This window comes from Physella acuta, unplaced genomic scaffold, assembly GCF_028476545.2.
Source record: "Physella acuta isolate Inbredline_101_S28 unplaced genomic scaffold, ASM2847654v3 ptg000105l, whole genome shotgun sequence".
NCBI classification, from domain to species: Eukaryota; Metazoa; Mollusca; class Gastropoda; family Physidae; genus Physella; species Physella acuta.
This window is the reverse complement of record NW_026731625.1, coordinates 954,823-978,420: the sequence shown is the minus strand read 5'-3', so window position 1 is coordinate 978,420 and position 23,598 is coordinate 954,823. Positions and strand designations below refer to the sequence as shown.

Sequence of the window (23,598 nt, the reverse complement as noted above, 5' to 3'; positions counted from 1 at the left end):
TGGCAGGTGAGTAACTTAACATTATTTTTTACTTGAACTCAGGCAGTTCACATGTCACCTGTTGTCATCATATTGAACTCAGGCAGTTCACCTGTTGTCATCTCATTGAACTCAGGCAGTTCACATGTAACCTGTTGTCATCATATTGAACTCAGGCAGTTCACATGTAACCTGTTGTCATCATATTGAACTCAGGCAGGTCACCTGTTGTCATCTCATGAACTCAGGCAGTTCACATGTAACCTGTTGTCATCATATTGAACTCAGGCAGTTCACATGTAACCTGTTGTCATCTCATTGAACTCGGGCAGTTGACATGTAACCTGTTGTCATCATATTGAACTCAGGCAGTTCACATGTAACCTGTTGTCATCATATTGAACTCAGGCAGTTCACATGTAACCTGTTGTCATCATATTGAACTCAGGCAGTTCACATGTAACCTGTTGTCATCTCATTGAACTCAGGCAGTTCACATGTAACCTGTTGTCATCATATTGAACTCAGGCAGTTCACATGTAACCTGTTGTCATCTCATTGAACTCGGGCAGTTGACATGTAACCTGTTGTCATCATATTGAACTCAGGCAGGTCACCTGTTGTCATCTCATTGAACTCAGGCAGTTCACATGTAACCTGTTGTCATCTCATTGAACTCAGGCAGTTCACCTGTTGTCATCTCATTGAACTCAGGCAGTTCACATGTAACCTGTTGTCATCTCATTGAACTCAGGCAGGTCACCTGTTGTCATCTCATTGAACTCAGGCAGTTCACATGTAACCTGTTGTCATCTCATTGAACTCAGGCAGTTCCCATGTAACCTGTTGTCATCTCATTGAACTCAGGCAGTTCACCTGTTGTCATCTCATTGAACTCGGGCAGTTCACATGTAACCTGTTGTCATCTCATTGAACTCAGGCAGGTCACCTGTTGTCATCTCCTTGAACTCGGGCAGTTCACATGTAACCTGTTGTCATCATATTGAACTCAGGCAGTTCACATGTAACCTGTTGTCATCATATTGAACTCAGGCAGGTCACCTGTTGTCATCTCATTGAACTCAGGCAGGTCACCTGTTACCTGTTGTCATCTCATTGAACTCAGGCAGGTCACATGTTGTCATCTCATTGAACTTGGGCAGGTCACCTGTTATCTCATCTCTGAGGCAACCAACTAAATTCTAAGAGATAAGTAACTGGTGGAAACTATGCTTGGTGTGACAAGAGCAAGTCTATAGCTTGTGACATAGCTATCAGCTCTACTAAAAGTTGTATTTGATGTAAAAGTTTTGATATTGACAGTTTAAACAACTATTTACCACACAAAAAGATACTAAACTTTCTGTTGATTGATGCAAGTAATTTATTTGTTAATATTCAAAACAAATGCCTCAAAAAACTGACAAAAGCTGCGTTATAAATAGATTTCGTGCAGACTTTCACATTCAGATATTCAAGCAAAAATCATACATCACTAAATGTCTCATATTAATTCATTTAAAATTAGTCTCATTCACTTTTTCCCAACAGTTTTATACAATATATCTCAGCACTCATTTAAAAAATGCCAATATCATTAACTAGTCTAAATTCTAATCTTCATTAATGCCTGTGAAAATTTTTCTTTTAAAATGAGTTTTATAAATAAAAATCCTAACTTAACTCTAAAAGTATGTTAGTGTTATTACAACAATTTTTTTAATTGAGATTTTTAAAAAAGCCCGGAAGATATTTTATAAAATCAAACTGTTTTATTTTAATAATAAATTAAAAATGTATTGAACAGTTTAATTCTTTAATCACTTAATTCCTTAAATAAATCTTAGTACCTATTTTACAAAGTTTTATCTATTTAATATAAAACTAAAAAAAAAATAATTTAAAAAATGTATCAAAGCCAAGAGCTAATTTAGCCATTTCTTTGAAATCAACTGTTGAGGCAAAACACTTTTTTTCTGGCTTGACATTTAACTGAGATTTACAGCAGGAATTACTGTTAAACTTATACATACTTATTATTAACTGCAGGCCATTCATTAAAGAACTTTTTCTGACTAGACTAGTAATAAAAAATGCAAGTCTGAATATATAAAAAAAAATCTCTAAGAAAACACACAGTGATCTCTGTATTGTAGAATAGTAAACATCTGTCACAGTAACTTTGACATGACTTTAAAAAGCTATGGCCACTAGCCCGGCCTAATACAGTCTTTACTGTAATCATTATTTTAAAACACCTCACCAGTTAGGAAGAATATTAGTTATAAAGATCCGAATATGAAGTGCTCTGCTAAATTAAATTACTTAACTAAAATCCAATAAATGAAAGAATAGCATTATACTAAGTGAAAATAATTTAAAATGTTAACTTGAAGTACTTGGTTTTTATACAAATGAGTCAAAATGTGTTTGGTAATGAAATAAACAAATATGCATCAGGCTAAGATTTTCCTTTCCTCATACGTTGCCTTCCTGCTGACTGACTATGTTTATTTGTTGATGATGTGGTTGATGATGTGGTTGATGATTTATTGTTATTTTTTTCCTCTCTTGGTACATCTCCCATCTCTGTAATGATTGAAAACATTGGAGGAATTCAGGAGACATTTTTTTAAATAATCAGTCATTTGAATTTTAGGAATAACAAATTACTTAGCCTAGCAGTGTAGTCATGAAAAAAAGGTTACACTTTATTAAAAGTGTCAACTTAAATTTTCCATTTGTGCCTTTTTTAATGACAACAAAAAAATATTTGTATGGGTAAATGAACAAAAAAAAAACTGGGAAGAAAAACATCTTGTAAATTTTTTTATGTAACTGTAACATAATTTACATTAAAATTAAAGATAAAATTTTAGGCACATTCAGAAATGTATCTGTTATGTACATGATAAAACATGTTTATAACCCATTTTCTTCTCCAGAAAAAACACTGATATGGTGAACATATTTTATTGCAAAACAGAACAGGTAACATAATTAAATAAAGAACATTTTTATCACAGAACAAAATATTATATTACAACAAAATAAAGAACATATCAAAAGAGAATCTGGCCATTATCCTACCGGCATAGATATAAAACTACATTATATCTGTTCATGTCTAATGATACAATAGTTCTATAAGAAAAATCAAATTATCTTTTCTTTATTTGACTTGCCTTTGAGCAGATCTAGTGGTTCTTCAAGAAGAGCTTCACGCTGGCTAGTTACTAAATACCTACAAATAGATAAACAAATAGAAATATATATGTGATTTTAAGCAATCAACAAGGTTAGTGTTGGATACCATTTTCTACATTGTACACATTTTTACAATAGGCTTTACAGCTGTGGGTTCTGATGCTAGCTATATATCAAAAGATACTTCAACTATCTAAAAACCAAATCAATCATGACAGCATCACAACAGAAATGGTAGATAAGTAAAGACAGATGGGCTTGTCTAGGCCATAGAACCCATGCAGTGGATAAAGAAAGACAGATGGGCTTGTCTAGGCCATAGAACCCATGCAGTGGATAAAGAAAGACAGATGGGCTTGTCTAGGCCATAGAACCCATGCAGTGGATAAAGAAAGACAGATGGGCTTGTCTAGGCCATAGAAACCATGCAGTGGATAAAGAAAGACAGATGGGCTTGTCTAGGCCATAGAAACCATGCAGTGGATAAAGAAAGACAGATGGGCTTGTCTAGGCCATAGAAACCATGCAGTGGATAAAGAAAGACAGATGGGCTTGTCTAGGCCATAGAACCCATGCAGTGGATAAAGAAAGACAGATGGGCTTGTCTAGGCCATAGAAACCATGCAGTGGATAAAGAAAGACAGATGGGCTTGTCTAGGCCATAGAAACCATGCAGTGGATAAAGAAAGACAGATGGGCTTGTCTAGGCCATAGAAACCATGCAGTGGATAAAGAAAGACAGATGGGCTTGTCTAGGCCATAGAAACCATGCAGTGGATAAAGAAAGACAGATGGGCTTGTCTAGGCCATAGAAACCATGCAGTGGATAAAGAAAAAGAACAGAATATAGTGTATAGAGCTTTCAACCAGACCACTAAAGAACGTGTTGGCCAAACTACCCTGAGATGGGCTGAGGTTGGCCAAACTACCCTGAGATGGGATGAGGTTGGCCAAACTACCCTAAAATGGGCTGAGGTGCACTAACATTTTTATATTATATTCAACAATTAATTATTTCAGTAAAGAACAATACAATGCATGTATTGTAAATGTAAAGAGACATGGAGAAGCTTTGTGTTGTATAGGGTTAAAGAATAATAGCATTATCAACAGTGTTATTTCAACACCCTAACGTAGACAGATGGTTTACTTGATCAAACAACTAACCTTTGAACTTTAGATGCAATAAAACCAACACCCCCACAACTGGCCACTAATAAAACTTGTAAAATAGCAAACTGGGGAGGAAAACAAGGCATTTCAAATAGAAATAGTGTAAACGTTTGTTTTCTTGTTTTTTATTATATAAAACAACTAAAAAAGAAATAAGCATACTATATTACTAATGCTGCCATTTAATTCTATACCTGGATGGATGGCTTAGTTGTTAACAACTGATCTGCAGCTACTACCATGACTCCAACTGCAAGACCTAGGCAGGTATACATTACTGGTTGGCGAACAGCATCTAGTTAAAAAAAACATGGGATATTCTAAATCAGGTTGAATCTGCCTTGTTTATTGCAATCAAATACTATTATATAAAAAGTAAGGTACTCTTTTGGTCAATGGGCAGGTGAAGTAGTGTTCAAAACTTTACTTTCTGTTATTTTAACATGACTACCGGTTCATTCATTCACTAACTGTCACCCCTTCTGGGGTACAGGCCATCAACCAAAGATCTCCAGTGTCCTCTAACCTGGGCCATTTTATCTATTACATTCCAGGTGTAGCCCATCTTTGAGATGTCTGTCCCAAGGTGGATTGCCTGGCGTAGTCGGGTTGGTAAAGCGCATGGTTGCTATGCCCAAAAGAACAGAGCATTAGGTTTGATAAGGCAGGCTGCCAACCAGTATCACCAGACCGTACTTAGCTGGAACCCCCAAGAAAAGCACAAAAGATTTCAACTTTCTTCTTTGACTCTGATTTTAGCTGCTTTACTTTTTGGATTTGCTTCCATAACCTTAGTCCAACCAAGAGCAAACAGTTGATTGATTTTGGAATTTTCCCTCCTTTAGTTTGAACCCTGGGGAGATGAGGTTCAATAGCTGGGTAGATGAGGCTCAATAGCTGGGGAGATGAGGTTCAATAGCTGGGGAGATGAGTTTCAATAGCTGGGGAGATGAGGTTCAATAGCTGGGGAGATGAGGCTCAATAGCTGGGGAGATGAGGTTCAATAGCTGGGGAGATGAGGCTCAATAGTTGGGGAGATGAGGCTCAATAGCTGGGGAGATGAGGCTCAATAGCTGGGGAGATGAGGTTCAATAGCTGGGGAGATGAGGTTCAATAGCTGGGGAGATGAGGCTCAATAGCCGGGGAGATGAGTTTCAATAGCTGGGGAGATGAGGTTCAATAGCTGGGGAGATGAGGCTCAATAGCTGGGGAGATGAGGCTCAATAGCTGGGGAGATGAGGTTCAATAGCTGGGGAGATGAGGCTCAATAGCTGGGGAGATGAGGCTCAATAGCTGGGGAGATGAGGCTCAATAGCTGGGGAGATGAGGTTCAATAGCTGGGGAGATGAGGCTCTATAGCTGGGGAGATGAGGCTCAATAGCTGGGGAGATGAGGTTAAATAGCTGGGTACAGCAACCCATCAGGTGACACTGGTTGGCAGCTTGCCTTATCCAACTAGCACTGACTTGAGACAGTAGATCTGTGTAAAGCAGGGACGACTAGCACTGACATTAAAAAAGCTAATGCTCACCTTGTTTCTCTTTTGCTATTTCTTTATTTGTTTTGGCTATTGCTGCTAGAATACCCTGGTCTGTAGGACCAAGAATCAAAGCTTGCTGGAATAAGGGTACAAAACTAGTGAATTAATGCTGAGTAGTTGCTTTTTTTTTATAAAGTAAATTCAACATTAATTATTATGGCTTCAATCAGTATTACTAACATACATAACAATGCTGGACAAGACTAAGCTAGGAGCTTTTTAAACATACAAAAAAAAACAAGCTAGGGCATGTACCATTAGAAGTTTTGCTGAGCTGTGAGTTAACCAAACAGGAAACTCAAGTTTTGTGCGTTTAAAAAACTGGAATGGTACTTCGGTAGCATGTTTTATTTCTATGATAAAAGCCATAGATTATTCCAGTATGACATTAGGAATCAACTTTTAAAAATTTGATATCCAAAGATGTGTGTGAGCTTGTCACAAAGAGAGGTGTGTATGTGGGGAAGGGGGGGGGGTGTCATAGCGTAGATATATACAATTAGACTAGACTAGTAGAGGTTACTAAGGACGGTGCGAACATGACGGTAGGCGATTTGGTGCAGTGTATTGTTAGCGTGTTCAATAAAATATTTGTGGTGTGAGTGTGACGTGAGCATGACGCGACAATGTACCGCTGACGTAAGACACAGCAGTGACGTTAGTTGGGGGTTAGCTATAGTTGAAGACTGACGTATTCTTTGATATTGTGTAAATGATCTTTAAGTGTATGTTAATAAAGTTAATGTTATTTCATAAACGAAGTTGTTGACATTGTTAATTAGTGTCTGCGGAAAATAAGAGTGATTCCCGTCCTCCTTCACAAGTGTAATAGTTCTAGTGTTAATAGCAGTATTCAGAACGTATAGAGATTATATATAACCCCCCCCCCCCCATCACAGGGGGAAGGGTAGAATGTAAATAGTATTGATTTCAACATACCTTGTAAGAAATTAAGGCTTTATTAAAATGCCCAGCCTTAAATTCTATTTCAGCCTTTCTAAAGAAACCCTGGAAAATAAAAAGTAGAATTTCTCACTCTGCATGTTTCAAAGATTAATAAATAGATAAAAAAGTAATAATAATAATTCTATACTTGAGCAATGACCAGATCAATATTTGACACTAAATTTCATATGAAGATGTACCTTAGGCCAACTTGGCTCTAACTGAACTGCTTTCTTAGCATCTTCCATGGCCAAATAGAGCTGGTCAATCTTGAGAAATGCCAGAGATCTATTGCTGTACAGGGCTGCCGTGTGGGGTTCATGTTTGATGGCCTCTGTGTAGTGGATCACGGCTTCTGTATATTTACCCTCTTTTATGCATTTGTTACCTTCGTCCTTGCATTGCTCTGCCTGATTTAATTTAAGCTTAATACATTATATCGTCAATGAATATGAATTGCTATTTTTAATCTAATGGGGCTCTATATACAAAGAAAAGTATGTCTGTCTTTTATGCATTACGACACAATTCATCTGATTGCCATGAAACTTTGGAAAGTTGTTGAGATTACTCCTGGGAAGGTATCTGCAAACTGCAATAAAAAAGAAATTGGGGACTGGGGGCGCCACTGTAGTCTGGTGCAGTTTGGGGCCCTATATCCCCCAGCAGCTGTCTTAGCATCTGGGATCTGTTGTTTGGTCTTCCTGCACAGGCGGTCAGGGTACCAGTTGACTCAAGAACCAAACTGCATCAGATATAGCCTGAGACACTCCAGCTGTCAAATAACCCAGAGCATTGGCCCCCACCACTATGGCAACAACGTTTGTCTTAAAGAGCGTCATAGATTGCAGATACAGTAGGCCACTAAAATCATTGACTACATTAACCAGGAGGTCCTCCAGGCAGACATATGAACTGTGAACACTATGATGCCAAACACCATCAATATGGTGGACTATGTCGTTGACTAATTAATTAACCGCATCGCCTGTGCCTCAATGACCAGAAGCGCCCTTTAGAGTAATATGGCATCTATAATCATTTTAATAAGCAACCTGACACCTGAATGGTCGCCGAGATGTGTTCAAACTCACTATTTGGGAGGGTGATTAATGTAGATTCAAGGTGTTCACACAGTACACCCGGGAGCATATGGGCAGGTGTGTGGACAACCCACATTCCAACAACCAAGATCCGATATAGAACAAGCATTTAGTGAACAACTATGATACCCATCTTATCCATTAATCTATCGCACTGTTTAAACCAATAGTGCTCACTGGAAAACCCGGGCCACCAAATAGCACCCTGCTAGTGCTAAGTATAAGTCAACCCACTAGGTCTAGAATTATTTAACTCATTTTGCTACTAATGAATCTGAATGCAACATGACAAGACCGCCATATCTTTATTTTACCTATTGTATTTCTGTTGCATTATTTCAAGCAAAAAGCTTCTACGCTATTTACACTTACTAAATATAGCACCAAAAAAAAAATGTGCAAGATTTTTTCCCAAATTTTTTAAATTATTTTTCTAATAAGTTTACTAAGTAGAGTTTCAGACACATTTTTACACTTGTTTTTTTTTGTAAATGGTCGCTTCTGCATTATCAATTAGTTTTAAAGAATCAGATAGTTACGTAGATTCTATCATATGTTAGATATTTAAGGTATTAAAATTAGCAATCAGAATCTATTGTAATTTTTTAAATATTAGAAATAATATTGAGGCACTCAGAGATGGTCTCAGATAACATGGTTGCATCACAAAATTCACTCTAAACAATAAATACTATTAGAAAAACATAGGCTATTAAATTATATATTTTCTTTGAGATAATACCTTGCTTTATTTAATAAGTAGCCTATACTTTGTGCCTTATTAATAATTAAATAAACAATAGACTTATTTTAAAACATTTTCAAAGAAAAGTTGTGGGGGGGGGGGGGGGCTTACCTCCTTTTGCTTAGTCTTAGGGACTAGGTAAGGGGTCATCAATTTATGACATCCACATGGGGAGGGTGGGGGTCCGAAAAAATTGACTTTTGCGGACATGTGTGGACTTTTATGAAGGAATTAAGTGGACTTTTGTGGACGGGGAGGGGGTCCAAAATAAAAAAAAATTGTGGACATCATAAATGGATGACCCCTAAGGGTTTTGTGAAAGGCTTAGGTAACAAATTTATAGGTATAGACTACTGTTATAGGCTGTAGACCCTATTTTAGTAGGCCTATCTTTATGTAATTGCAAATCCTACTTCTAATTCTATGTAGTAGTATGTAGGCTATCATGTGATAATCAGAAACATAGTTTTTTTTGTTGGTTGTAAGTGTGTTCCTGTGGTAGTGTTGGTTTCGTTTAGTCTAAAGTAAAGTCTAATTTTACTATATAAAAATTAAGCCTAAAATTTAGGCCGCCTAAATATTAGTAGTAAGTTTAGTAGACTAAATAAATAAATAGTAGAACTCTAAATAGGCCCTTGTGTTTTTTTTTGTAGGCCTAGAAAATCCTCTGCTGAACAATCAATCAATTAGGCCCGAGCTACTATAGCTAGTTAAAAACATATTAGAATTAGCAATAGGCAATTTGTTAGAATAGGCCCTAAGCCCTAATCTAGTATGTAGCATCACAACAAAGGGAGATAATTTTCAAACAAAAACCTGCCAGGAGCTCTTGACTGATTTTTCAATTTTTGTTTTTACCACTGTCTCTTATTAATTTGAAATCAATATCATATTAATTTCCAATAAACAAAGCAATTGAAATCAAATTTCAAAATCTACTGAGGTTCAGTTATAACCTAGTGAATTACTTTTCATTTTCTTTCATTTTTGCCTTTAAAAAAATTAATTTGAAAACAAGATAGGCCTATGCATTAAATAAACTTTATTTTAATATTTAAACACTTGCCTGCACAAAAAACGATACAAAATGAGTTAAATACACCACTTGTGGTTCTTACTTTATAAAGTACTTTATAAAGAAATTGTGATTTAGTTTTATAGGCCTAAATATATTTTTAATGAATATTTTAAGATTCAGACCTTCATCTGCTATGTGGTTTTTTTCCAATATACTATATAATCAGGGCGTCGCCTAATAATAATATTTTAAAATTCATTATTGTTCAAGATGACTTAAACAATTAGAAACTACATTTGTTTACCAATTTCATTAATCAAATATGATTGGTAGCCTAGAAAATGATTTGTGAAAAAATGCGTTTGTTTTTTAATAGCTACGATGATATGTTTAAAACAATATTAAATATAGCAATTCACGTTTTGCTTGTTTTTATTATGTTCTGCTGAATATTCTCAAAGATTAGCTAGACCAAAAAATGTACCACTGATGCGTGACCAAAATCGTTAATCGGGTGCCTTCACGTGGTTTGACACGTGTTGACATGGGCCTTTGTTTACATCAAAACATAACTCAAAACGGCCTTTTTTTAAAAATTAATTCTTCAAAAAAATGGCTGTCCATTTTTAAAAGGGTCATTTTTATTTTTAGGACCCAATTTAAAAACGTAAAAAAAAGGGTAATCTATCGTTTTGGGTACGTAAAATCGCCCGCGGCTATTAATGTACGAAAACGTTACATCATTCTCAAGGCTTTAATAGAAGTATATAGGCCCTAGAGTATATTGTCATATGTTTGTGTCAAATATTATAATAAATGAATAATAAACCTAAATCAATGGCTAAATAAAGTAAATATATCGATATAGGCCAGAAATTATCTTTAAACAGCAGTGTCTGAGAGCAAGATTTGCTATATAAGCAGTAGCCATTTGTAAAATAGAGTGGCTTCCCCTTGAATCTTGCGCTATAAGCTTATAAAAATAAAACTTAAACAAGATGGCTGCTATAGTAAATGAGCATGGTTGCATCTGTTGGAAACATCGCTAGTCTTCATTTATTACGGAAAAGTTTTAATTCAATTATTTAAAAACAGGTACATAAATGAAACAATGAAGCATTTTTATATTTTAAAAAACATAAATCCTCCTCAAAATGTGAAATAATTATTAAAATTTAAGGAGTCACCTGTTTTTCACATTACAAGTCGCGGGCGATTTTTACGTACCCAAAACGATAGATTACCAAAAAAAGTTTAATGTAGCCTAGGCTATTTTTTTATAATTATTTTAACTTGTTTTTCTGATGACTTTTTCATATTTTTTTAAAGAGATCATTATCGAGTGTTTTTCGAGTACTCAAGTCTCAGTTGGCTGTCAGATTGATGCCTCAAGTCAAACTCACCCTAGTTTTCATCTCTCAGCACCAAGATTGTTTATTATTTATTTTACGCAGGCATTAAACTTGGTTAGCCAGGTGCTTTGCCAGTTTTATTTTTTGCAAAGAGAGCCAAATATTATTTCAAACCAAAGTATTTTTTTTTCTATCGTTTCATCATTTTTACTGGGCCTACTGTTAGTGTTACAGACAATGATAAAATATAAATTTTAGCCTAATGAAAAAAAAACTAAAATTTCTAAATGGTAGGCCTATCTACTAATCTAGATGAAAGTAGTTGTTGATCCTACCACACCTATATTTTTCTTTAACTCTAGGGCTTAGACTTAGTTGCCTTAATTAACTAATACAGAGTAATGAATTATTACTAATAAGCCTAAAGTTTAAATAACGTCGGCCTGAAAGTAGAAGAAAACTTAAATAAACATAACACATGCCCAGGATAAGTGGCGTAGCTAGGAAGGGCGCACCCCCCCCCCCACCTGAGGTATTGAGCTGTACACAGTCAAAGTGTCGCACCAAAACAATAAAAGCAGTGACTGGTAAAAAGCCGGGGTGGGGGGACTTTTCACTAACATGAATAAATATAATTTAAATGGGAGGGGCACAAAATTAATAATTCGCCCTAGGCATCGGAATGGATCACTACGCCTCTACCCAAGAGGCGTAGTGACCCAATCTGATGTCTGGAGCTACTTTCTCTTTTTATCACGTTAAAAACAGTTAAATAAGTCCGTAAAGGCAGTTAGCAGTCTATTTTCTTAACCTCGACAGTGGATCATTCAGTAATGAGGCTTAGAATGAGCTTTTATTATATATTTTTCTACCCTTTTTTGCGCCCACTTAGTGTCGGCGCCCGGGGCGGCCGCCCCACCCACCCTCCGCTCGCTACGCCTTTGCTTTGTCCAGGATCAGATTAAAAAAACTGACCATATTAAATTATGCCCCTTTTTATATTACCTTTTGCGTCAACGCTAATTTTTAATTTTCAAAACTAGTTTTAAATGTTTCCCGGTATATTAGTGCAAATCTAGGCCTAGATCTAGTTCTAAATAAAACCAAAGGCTATATTTAAATTCAAGGGTCACATAATTTATTTTTCTAGAACTTGTTTCAGCAGTAGAAAATAAAGCTTATATCAAAACAGGTCCAAATTTACATTAAACTGAGCGATCTAATTATAGATTTGAGTGCAAATCAAATGACTTCCGGTTACTTGCAAAATGTAATCACTAGACTAGATTCTTAACTAGTCTAGATCTAGGTCTAGAATTCTACATCTACATAATGCTGTACAGTAATGAATCTAAATGAGTGTCAACTTTCAGAACTTACGCTTACTTTAGTATAGAGTGTAGGTTATCATATTATAAAATAATAAATGTGTGCATAAAATTATTGAGTATTATTTTATTGATCTATCATTCTTCTATCATTGACTGAAGTGTGAAGTCTGAGACTGTAGAACTACTACTACTATAGAATATAGATCTAGTATCTCAGTCTGACTCTTGAGTGTATCTGTATGACAGTTATGTATCATCTATCACAAATTGACAAATCTATGTCAATCTGAGATCTAAAAATCTAGATCTAGTCCTGATCTAGTCAGATCTAGATTAGATCTAGGGGCTATTCCAAGGCCATTCAGCTATCATTTCATGCAAAATAGTATACAACTGGGAATTAGATAAATTTAAAATATATTATAAATATATTTATAGATTAGGGCCTATTGAATGTATAACGAGCCGACCCGCGATGTAGCATACGCAGCTATTTAGTTGTTTTATTTTTTACTTTCAGTAGGCCCTAATTAATAATTTGACACTACCAATGCTGCGCCTGAATTTTTGTGTGCTTTAAAACACTATAAGTAGCTCGTGAAGGATGATTATCCTCACCCTCACTTTCCATCCCCACCCCCCTCCATTAAAGCAGCTGCCATGACAACAGTTTACAGACGACAATGAAAAGATCAAGCAGAATGTGTTATTACCTCCCCTTAGTTTCAAATCGTTTAAAAACTTATCTGCCCCTAATAGTAGTCACTAATTTGACCCGGCTCTACGATTGTAAACATTTAGTGTTAACCACAGCTCACCAAACTATTAGAGGATCAATGAGCACCCCCGAGTTAATGAGAATCCTGCAATCATATTGACAAAATTAAAAAAAAATTTTTTTGACTCCATCGCTTTTTTCCTGCAAATAAGAAGGCATTTGATGAGTTCAAACCCGCAACATCCAGCATGACAGCCACACACATATCCACTCGACCTCAATGTTTACAATCTTAGAGCTGGGTTAGTGACGGCTATTAGGGGCAAATAATTTAGTATAAAACAATTTGAGACGAAGGGGAGGTAACAATTTCTGATTCAGATTGATCTTTTCATTGTATGTAAACGGCTGTTTTCAATGGGGCGGGAGGGGGTAGTGTTATATTCACAAGTTATGAATTGCTGATAAGCAGAAAATAAAACAACTAGATGGCGGCATATGCTATGTTGCGGGTTTATACTAATTGTTAGACATATTAATTAAAATTAATGGATATGACCGAGAATAGTCTCAAAATTTTTTGAAAGGACAATTTTGTATATTTTAAAAATCATACATGATTTTATTAATGGATGTAGCCTTTGTGATGTTTTTAGTATTTTTGGTAAAGAAACAAAATTAAAAAAAAACCTAAAACTGTTTGTTTATATTTTTATCACAGAAAATGTAGGCCTATACAAAAATAGCAAAACTATGTCATGTGGTTTAAAAAAAATTATTTATTTTAAAAACTTTACCTGCAAAGTTTTGAGAACAAATTACTATGAAGTGGGGTTTTCAAAATGTTTACTATTTGCTGACACACATGACCAAAGCTTGAATTCCATCAGGCCTAGTTTTCTTACATTTTGATAATGATAATCTGAAAATTTACAAGTATTGTCAATAGGCCCTAAATAATAAAATTTAATAATAAAAGTAGTCGGCCTAATGACTTCATCTAAAGGTTGCTGTGGTAAAGATGTCTATTATCTCATTTAGTTACTACAAAATTGAAGTAGTATTAGTGTTAACTAATATAGCTTATTAATATACTATCAGTAGTATTGTGTATGTTAGTATTTGTACACTTGAAAATTTAATTTTTACCTGTCTTACATTATTATTCTGTATGCTTTATAGTTCAGTACTAAATTAGGTAATAATAATAATATTTTAGGTAATGATAATATTTTAATACTCAAATGGTAAAAAGTATACCATACAACATATTTACTTTCTACCAAAAAAATTAAATGATTAATAACTTCAATTTCTCATATAGATATTGATAATGGGTGAAATAGCAAGATCTCCTGAGTATTTGAGTTTCAGAAGTACCATTCCTCAAAGAAAAGTAAGTTATTTCTTCTTTTGCAATAACTCACAATTTTCTTGTGCTTCATTTCAGTTTTTATTTTCTCCTTTAATTTTTGCAGATTATTGTTGACGATGATAATAGTAAAGAATGGACGCTTTATGAAGCTGGTCCAAAGACAGTAAAAAGTCCTTTAATATGTTTTCCACCAGCAAGTGGAACAGCAGATGTTTATTTCCGTCAAATCCTTGGATTGTCTGCTTTGGGTTATAGAGTCATAGCAGTAAGTTTTATAATTTTCTCAATAAACTTTGTAGACAAAATTGTTGTTTTTATATTTATGATAATTTTTAGTTTTTTCTTTAAAGGAATGAGCGGGTGATTAATACCAATTAGCCAAAGTGCTTATTTCAAAACCTAATGCTATCACATCTAACATATAGTCATTACTCAAAGAGTTAAGTCTAAAAATTTAGAAATGGCTGAAAATGTCCTCTTGTTGCCATGGTGATGGTGTCCATCATGGATTTCTTTTTACCATTTTAACATGTTACTATGTTACTATGGTTTTTCTTTTACAGTTAAAATGGTGAATTTTTTGCTCAAATTTAGATTTCTTTAAAGTTTAAAGTGATTTTCCAAAAAAATAACTGTAAAATCAATGTATTTGAAAATGTAATCCATCAGGATTGCTACAAGCATGTGCCTCTATAATCCTGTAAGTTTTTATTGAATTCGCATAAGCCGTCTTTGAGTTATTTGATGTTGAAAAGGTAGAAAAAAAATTAAGAGAACTTGAAAATAATTTGTTGAGTTTAAGGCTACATTTCTATTTATTTTCATCAAACCTAAGTTATAACCGGATGTTTCACTTTCGTAAGACAAATATTGATTGGCTGTACAGTAACTTAGTGATCGATAACTATTTGTTTACAAAACTTTGCAGATCAAGTTTTTAAATAACAATGCAAATTTAAAACCCCATGACCTAGTTTTCTATTTTTAGCTTACAATGTGTACAATAAAGTCAATGGCGGCCTATCCAATAGCAGGATGCCATTGTTTATGTCGCCATTACACGTGAAAACCAAATTGTTTTTGCTTTTTTTTTAAATTTTTATTTAGTTACCGAAAATATAAACATCAAATACATCCAATCTTTAGTAAAGTCCGAAAAAACCCATACAGACAGGATTTTATAACCATATTAATTGTAACTACGCTGTGCATGATTTTTAAATGAATTTATACACCTCTCAAATACCTTTGAGACTTTTCTCGCTGGTGTCCATTAAGTATTCATCACCTGCCCATGCCCATAATAATCCTATACATTACATGTATGTCATTTTTAACTGATTTATGCAGCTAATTTAATTTGGTTAATATTTAGAAAAAGTATGTTATTACTTAACATTGGTTATTAGAAGAAATAACAACAAAACATTTTTCAAAAAATGATTGCTTACAGGTTGAATATCCCATATATTGGACCATGAAAGAATTTGTTGAAGGATTCAGAAAGCTTTTGGACCATTTAGTATTAGATAAGGTAAGTTATTTAATTTTCAATATTTTAAAACCAGCATTTAAAAGCATTGGTATCATCTTTTTGTTTCTCTGAAAATCACAGCATGTCTTTATAGAATTAGCAAAATACAATTAATACAATTCTTAAAAAATGGACTGGTATTTAATTTTAAGTGATTTTTTTTTTTTCTACATTCCTGCTTCAACTTCTTGTACTTGATATCAGCAGCTATCACACATAACCCAATCACCTCATTCAATTTCAATACCTTATCTAATAAGTACATTATTGTTTGTCTGTAGGTTCATATCTTTGGAGCATCACTTGGAGGATTCTTAGCCCAAAAATTTGCGGAACACAGTGCTAGATCTCCTCGAGTGGCATCATTAATTCTATGCAATGCTTTTTATGATACTACAATATTTCAGCAAACAAACTCTGCCCCAACGTAAGTTGATATTGTTTTATTTTTGTATGTCGGTCGTGTTTCTATCAAACTCTCCTCTATATTGCTGTAGTTTTGTTGTATTAAACACTTCTTGATACTAGTTTATCATAGCACAAGTAATTTTTTTTTAAAAACAACCTTTACTACAGTACAATCAATTATAAGCTTTTAAAAAAATGTAAATAATAATAACTAAATAGTATCTCAGAGATCAGCAAGTTTCAGGTTTCAGGAAGGTGGCTTGCATTTGTTCCAATTTTATTTTACAGATTCTGGATGATGCCTGCAGTATACCTTAAGAAAATGGTGATGGGGAGCTTTGAAAGAAAAACTTCGGATTCTGATATTGTTGACTCCATTGATTTCATGGTGGAAAAGGTAATCTGATTATTTATAAAACATTGAGTGTATCCAGAATGAGGCTTAGATGACTTAAACAATTTCATTGGTCTTGTCAGTTCTGGTCAGCTGTGGACTGGGTCTGGTTAGTGGTCAGCTGTGGACTGGGTCTGGTCAGCTGTGGACTGGGCCTGGTCAGCTGTGGACTGGGTCTGGTCAGCTGTGGACTGGGTCTGGTCAGCTGTGGACTGGGCCTGGTCAGCTGTGGACTGGGTCTGGTCAGCTGTGGACTGGGTCTGGTCAGCTGTGGACTGGGTCTGGTCAGCTGTGGACTGGGCCTGGTTAGTGGTCAGCTGTGGACTGGGTCTGGTCAGCTGTGGACTGGGTCTGGTCAGCTGTGGACTGGGTCTGGTCAGCTGTGGACTGGGCCTGGTCAGCTGTGGACTGGGTCTGGTCAGCTGTGGTCTGGGTCTGGTTAGTGGTCAGCTGTGGACTGGGTCTGGTCAGCTGTGGACTGGGTCTGGTCAGCTGTGGTCTGGGTCTGGTCAGCTGTGGTCTGGGTCTGTTCAGCTGTGGACTGGGCCTGGTTAGTGGTCAGCTGTGGTCTGGGTCTGGTCAGCTGTGGACTGGGTCTGGTTAGTGGTCAGCTGTGGACTGGGTCTGGTCAGCTGTGGTCTGGGTCTGGTCAGCTGTGGACTGGGCCTGGTCAACTTTGGACTGGGTCTGGTTAGTGGTCAGCTGTGGTCTGGGTCTGGTCAGCTGTGGATTGGGCCTGGTCAGCTGTGGATTGGGCCTGATTAGTGGTCAGCTGTGGACTGGGCTCAAAACCAAACCAGACTGAACTATACTGCCATGCCTTTTATGAACTATGAATTTTATTTTAGAGATTATAAAGCAGATTCTTACAGCAAAGCTATATGCATAATTGAAAAATGCAATTCTGTGAAAACAACACTGTATACACATAGATGAACAGTATTGAAAAGATGTAAACATTAGGGAGTGTCTGTAAATGATCATGTGACACAACTTTAGGTGATCTTCCCACCCAGCAACATCTTGTAAAGCCGATCGCACCGCTGAAAGGATATCACAAAGTTCCAACCACCTACCACTCATTAATTAATGAAATTATAATGAAAATTAACCTTTTTTTTTAGCATCTTTATTTTCAAGGACAAAGTGGTAAATAACAACTTAGGGTGAGGGTTAAGCAATAATTTTTATGTTGTATAATAATTGGAAGAACAATGAATGTTGTAAGCAATGAACTTTATTTCAGCTAGATGGTATGTCTCAACAAGCTATAGCATCTAGGTTAACCTTGAACTGTATGAACTGCTATGTTGAACCACAAAAGCTTAGAGATGTGGATATAACATTAATGGATGTAAGTAATTTCACATTACATTTTTGTAATTACAGACCTAGTGGCAAAAGAAGTACAGTTCATAATATGTGAATGACATCATCAAAGTATCTTTCATCATGATTCTTTTTGTTGCTCTTACTTATCTAGACCTAATATTTTGCCACAGGTTTTTGATGAATGTGCCTTGTCAGCCAGTGTAAGAGATGAAATGTGTAAATGTTACCCAGAAGCCAAAAGGGCACATTTAAAAAATGGTGGAAACTTTCCGTATCTTAGCAAGAGTTCAGATGTTAATGTTTTTCTTCAGGTAAACCAGTAGTCACTATTCATTTTTACAAGCTTTTATTTAACTTGTTACCTCTGTCTGTCATGCTATTGTTTATCTGTCATCATAGATCAAAACAGGCAAGCCAAATTTCAAGTAATTCTAACTGACAGAATCATTTCAAAGTTAGCACGTCGGTCTAGACTTGAAGACAATGCAATATAACATTAAATTTGACATAATTGGATGCCTAATTATTTTTTTTATGAATTTATTAAAATTTTCTGAAAATAGTAGGCAGTCCTGCTACTACTATTCCACACTATTGTACACACAATTTATATCATGTTCATTTGATGCACAATTGTTTTTAGTCATGAAACTATCATATTAAAATTTTTAAAGTACTGAAAAAAAAAATGCATTAAAAATATTTTAATAACAAGCTTTTATGTAAGAATGCAATAAAAAGGGTAAAATAAGTGATTTTCTTTAAATATATAATAATGCACTACTATTTAAGTTCAAATAACAGTAAAGAAAATCATTGATAGCAGTTAAGGTATTCAATAGATAATGTAGTTACCCAACGCTTTTCCTTACAGTTATTTAAATATATTTAAAATAATTTATTTTCTCCTTTTCAGTGCATTATTAATATTACATAAAAGCTTGTTATTAAAATGTTTTTTTATGGATTTTTTTTCACAGTTGAAAACTACATTTCTAACTAACAAGCTTTTGAATTAGCCAAGAATAATAAATGCTTCAGTATTGCTAACTTTATTTCATTCTTCTGTTCGTTATTTTGCCACTTTGTACTAATGTATTTTTATTTTTAAAAATCAAAATAACACAATAACTTTTTCTGGTATAATATTACTGATGGCGACTTGTTCTATTTTTAGATTCACCTTAGAAAGTATGACCTAGGCCCATTACGAGCCAGAGAGCTGACAGAGAGTGAACTTTCAATATTAACTGAGGCAGATGCAGGCTTAGCACAATCCTAGTATCAACAAATATTTTACTCTATTTTTTATTTGTAAAACAATCTGTGTTAAAGCTGGAAGAATTTACTTATGTAGGAAAGTAATTTCACAGCATTTGTACCTTGCAAAAATAAATCTTGTGTTTAGTTTCTAATCCTTCTGATTCTTTCAACCATGTATTTCTAACTTCCCAATTTTGTTATTGCCTTCATTATAAAAGTTACTCAGTATTATTTAAATCTCTTTGAAAATTAAACTTTATGTTGTACTATACATATAATTGTACTAAACATTTTCTAATCTTTGCAGCTAAGGAAACTATACAGATGTTAGCAAACAAAAGAAAATAAATTGTATGTGTTTAACTTCATTCCTCCTGAGATTTCATGTGCAACCCTAAGATGCAATATGATGTATTTTCAATATCAGCTATTTTGAGCATAATAAAATGGTGTGGGCTCTAAGGTTTGCTACAATCAATATCTTGACGGTCAAAGTTATGAGGAATTTTTAAGTGGTTTAAAAACTACTGGTCGTAATAGAAGTTATAGAATAAAGTGTGTTTAAACTTTAAAAAATAATAAAAAGTGACACACTTTGATATAAATCAAGTAATTATTAGATAGTGTAGTGCTTTTCTCTCTGTGTACATGATGCGTATCTTTATCCTGCAATCCTAATTTCAATAGATTTTTATATGCAAAACTTACTTTGTATTGTTATGAATTTTATGTGATTTATTGATCCATTTGTATTGATTTTTAATTTTATCATGCAGAAATCATTTAAGATTTGTATTTGATGACAATTGTAAAAAAAGAAAAAGTCTGACTGCATTTAAATGTGTACAAAAATTCCTTTTGTGTCATCCACTGTTGCTCTCTACGCTTGTCTTTCCTAAATGTATCTTCAGTTTTTAAATTTAACCTGGGGACAAGCCATGCACACAGCAAGGTGTATGGTGTGTCTGGGCTTTGAATGTGGCTGTTTATTTTCACTTAGATATGAAAGATGTTACATACATTAGTCTTCAAAAGAGAATCACATCTTAATTGTACCTTAAAACAGGTATCTTTTACTTCACCTTCATTTTTTTTTACTTCCCCTTGGTCAAACTTTGGCTCAATTAATAGTAAATACTAATTATTCTTTAAAAAAATTACATAATTATTTGAATTTTACATTTATTGATGGTTGTTTTGGTATTATATGTGATAATACTCTATTGTCTTTACATGATTACTTTTAGGTTATATAGCTGAGGTTTCATTCAAGTTTTAATATTACAATAACCGCACTAATTTTAACATTCGTTATGTCATCTACCAGTACATCATACAAGATTTTACGAAACAAGATGACTTATGAATATTTTTAAAATAAGGTTTCATTTATATTTGCTATTCATTTGCATTGGGAAATGACTTTTAAACTGTTGGTCATATCACCTATAGAGAACAGACCTGGATGAACTCCGACAGCAAGTTATCTCAAGTATTTACTTATAGGCTCAGGTGTGATAACAAGATTAGTGGACTAAAGTACTAGCTGGGAGATACCTGATTGCCCAAACATTATTAACACTCAACAGCTAGTCTAAAAGTTTTTAAGTAAAGGCACTCATTTCATTACAGTTTATATTGCAGTCGGAGGCTTGAGAACACTTGCTTTATAATAATTATAACTGAGAAAAAAACAGCTCATTCTGAATTGCTGTTGAAGACATTATTAGTACAGTGTAATCCAATGGTCACAGTGGGGGCCTCTTGTGTTAAGATAATAAAAACAGATAACACATACTTGCTTCTTCAGGCGGACTCTGGTCATGAAAGTACAGCTTTAGTTTGTTAGATGTTATTAGTATAGGTGGGTTTTTTAAAAATGAATTCTGTAGCCATAGTACCTTGTTTTGATACCACATTGGTCTCAGCACACAAGGACTGGTTTACTATTTCTTTTTACATTTTCATTTGTTAAATACAGTAACTTGAACAAAGATACATTTTAAAGGAAAATCTGTCAAGTTCGCAAATTATTCCTTAGTCTGTATGAAAGAGTTGTTTTTTTTTCTTGTCAAAATTTGTAACTCCATTTTGATTTAGTTCTGATGGAGCAGCTTCTTTCAAACATTCCAGATTTGTTTGTGTCCATGACAATAAGAGTATTCTGGATGTTAAATTAATCATAAAATATGAACATAATCATTAAGAGTACCATACTCAAAAAAGGGTGATGATTAAATAGGAAGTGGTGTCAGGCTGGTGTTCATCTCAAACAATTACAAATCTTAGACACAAGTTCACATCTGAGAGGTCATTCAATAGAACTACTCATCTTCTTCATCCTCAATTGTAATGTTGCGTTTTGCTGTAACACAATTATTACGTGTAAACTTGTTAAAAGATTTCAACCTGCTTTTCTTACTGGATTTGCTTCCACAACCTATGTCCATTCAAGGACAAACTACATGGCAGCAGTTGCTTGATTTTGAAGTTGTCTTTCCTAGAGGGTTGCGGCCCCCAAGTATCAAGTTTCATGTGCCCAATTTTTCAACTCAGGACTTTTTGGTTTCGAAACCATGAGCTTTACCAACCCAATAGAATTACTGAAGTTAGGATTATTAGCTACATTGATTCAATTTAGAGAGAAACGGTTTAGCCATGAGGGGTGTTGTCTCATGAATCATCAGCTAGCAAAGGATAATTAAAATATGGTAAATGAACTCTTATAAATCTTCAAAATACTTTAGTACAGAATATGAAACATGCCTAAAAACCTTTAGAATAGCATCTCTTTTAATGCAAATAAGAAAATAATCATACATAATTTTTAGCCAGAATACTAACAGTTAATGACTTACGATTTAAGCACTGATCACTAAATTTATAGAAATAGATTTTTTTATAATTGTTTACTTTCTTTAAAATTGTGTTAGTGATTTAATAAATTGTTATTTATTTCTTACTTTATTTGTAAAAACAAAAATCCTCAAAGTAAGTGTAATACTTTAAATTTTATTCCATTTACCAAATATAAACTTAAAACTTGACAACTTTGGCTGTTTTCTTTATACTGGTGCCTGTGTCACTGTGGGATTTTGAATGTGACGAGGAAGGTTGGTCATCAGCACTTTGACCCATCTCTATTGTGTCAACTGTCATCTCTGTATTCACTAAAATATAACAAAAGAGAAACTTTACAACATATTCATATTTGTCAGGTACTGTACACAAAGTCATTTCATCAATCCAATATATTTATTTAGTAATGGAAGTCTAGCAAATAACGAGATTTTTTTATATACCAGTTGGAGCAGGAAATGTTCTATTACTAGCAGTCCATTTTCTACAATTTTTTTATAGTTTTGAATTATTTTTTTTTATTATACTGTACCGTGACTAATATAGTGATATTACTAAAGAAAGTAGTTTAAAAGGCTACTTTGTGTTGAATTTTTGTTATTTCACTATAAATAACTGCTATTGTTAAAATAATAGTAGTTAATGAGGGTTTTTAATGGTTTTTTGGGACTGATATTATTTTTTAAATTATTTGTTAATTTAGATTATTTACCTTCATATTGCTTTTTGTTTTACTTCTAAAAATATATGTGGATTGGATATTTTTAAATAAATTTTTTGAAGTGTCATAGTCGGAGAAAAATATGCTGTCTCTTTGCCAGGCCATACAGGACTGTAAAATGTTAATAGAAGGAAGTACTAAGAGGTCTTTTTATAAAATTATTCTTACCTCTTTTTTGTAAAAATTCTGGACAATCTCTTTTCAGATGTTCCACAGATCCACACTGTTTACAACATCCACCTTTAAAACAAAAAGTTTAATCTGCTATATATCTTGTAAACACACAAAGTAAAACAAAAAGTTTAATCTGCTATATATCTTGTAAACACACAAAGTAAAACAAAAAGTTTAATCTGCTATATATCTTGTAAACACACAAAGTAAAACAAAAAAATCATCATACTTCCTGGAAGTTTAAAGTAAATGATTGCAATTGCTTTGGTGCTTGTCTTGTTTTTCTTTTGTTATCTAAAGATTAGTTTTATTATATACTAGTGTGTGCACCACTGCGATATCAGAAAAAGGCTGTTGCTAAATCATAAGAGGATTTCATCCAAGTGTATTTTTAGACACTTGACCATGTTTTTTAAAATTGAAAGTT

General features: G+C 34.1%; 3 protein-coding genes across 6 annotated transcripts in view; 1 reads left to right on the top strand and 2 right to left on the bottom strand.

The window, feature by feature from the left end:
* Window positions 1–1,351: 1,351 nt before the first annotated feature.
* Window positions 1,352–11,197, bottom strand: LOC131931871 (uncharacterized). Its single transcript, XM_059288711.1, has 8 exons — window positions 11,114–11,197; window positions 7,045–7,254; window positions 6,839–6,907; window positions 5,891–5,975; window positions 4,554–4,654; window positions 4,354–4,424; window positions 3,165–3,223; window positions 1,352–2,568 (listed from the first exon to the last, which is right to left on the bottom strand). Exons 1-8 carry the CDS (start codon window positions 11,123–11,125, stop codon window positions 2,441–2,443), a joined length of 735 nt encoding a protein of 244 aa, XP_059144694.1. The 5' UTR covers window positions 11,126–11,197; the 3' UTR covers window positions 1,352–2,440.
* A 1,106-nt stretch (window positions 11,198–12,303) lies between these two features.
* On the top strand, window positions 12,304–23,437 carry LOC131931840 (maspardin). The gene is made up of 9 exons (XM_059288709.1): window positions 12,304–12,461; window positions 14,436–14,507; window positions 14,590–14,751; window positions 15,940–16,020; window positions 16,302–16,447; window positions 16,717–16,825; window positions 18,069–18,176; window positions 18,325–18,465; window positions 19,332–23,437. The coding sequence occupies exons 2-9, from the start codon at window positions 14,445–14,447 to the stop codon at window positions 19,434–19,436; spliced, it is 915 nt and encodes a 304-aa protein (XP_059144692.1). The 5' UTR covers window positions 12,304–12,461; window positions 14,436–14,444; the 3' UTR covers window positions 19,437–23,437.
* LOC131931886 (zinc finger CCHC domain-containing protein 9) overlaps window positions 22,410–23,598 on the bottom strand; it is a 63,442-nt gene continuing 62,253 nt past the window's right edge. For 3 of the 4 annotated variants that reach the window (XM_059288725.1, XM_059288717.1, XM_059288734.1), the window contains 2 exons: window positions 23,166–23,237; window positions 22,410–22,587 (listed from right to left, as the gene is read on the bottom strand). In XM_059288725.1, coding sequence (XP_059144708.1) covers window positions 22,454–22,587; window positions 23,166–23,237 — 206 coding nt within the window. In that variant the 3' untranslated portion in view covers window positions 22,410–22,453. Of the gene's footprint in view, window positions 22,588–23,118; window positions 23,238–23,598 lie in introns of those variants that run through there. The other variant, XM_059288739.1, reaches the window with a different exon arrangement.

Excerpts from the sequence above, each read along its gene's own strand:
- LOC131931871 (XM_059288711.1), bottom strand. Across the intron at positions 5,976-6,838 it reads AAGCCTTAATTTCTTACAAG|CAAGCTTTGATTCTTGGTCC; the intron begins GTATGTTGAAAT and ends CCCTTATTCCAG. Across the intron at positions 4,425-4,553 it reads CAACTAAGCCATCCATCCAG|TTTGCTATTTTACAAGTTTT; the intron begins GTATAGAATTAA and ends TTTCCTCCCCAG.
- LOC131931840 (XM_059288709.1), top strand. The coding sequence starts at position 14,445 with ATGGGTGAAATAGCAAGATCTCCTGAGTATTTGAGTTTCAGAAGTACC. Across the intron at positions 14,508-14,589 it reads GTACCATTCCTCAAAGAAAA|ATTATTGTTGACGATGATAA; the intron begins GTAAGTTATTTC and ends TAATTTTTGCAG. Across the intron at positions 14,752-15,939 it reads TGGGTTATAGAGTCATAGCA|GTTGAATATCCCATATATTG; the intron begins GTAAGTTTTATA and ends GATTGCTTACAG.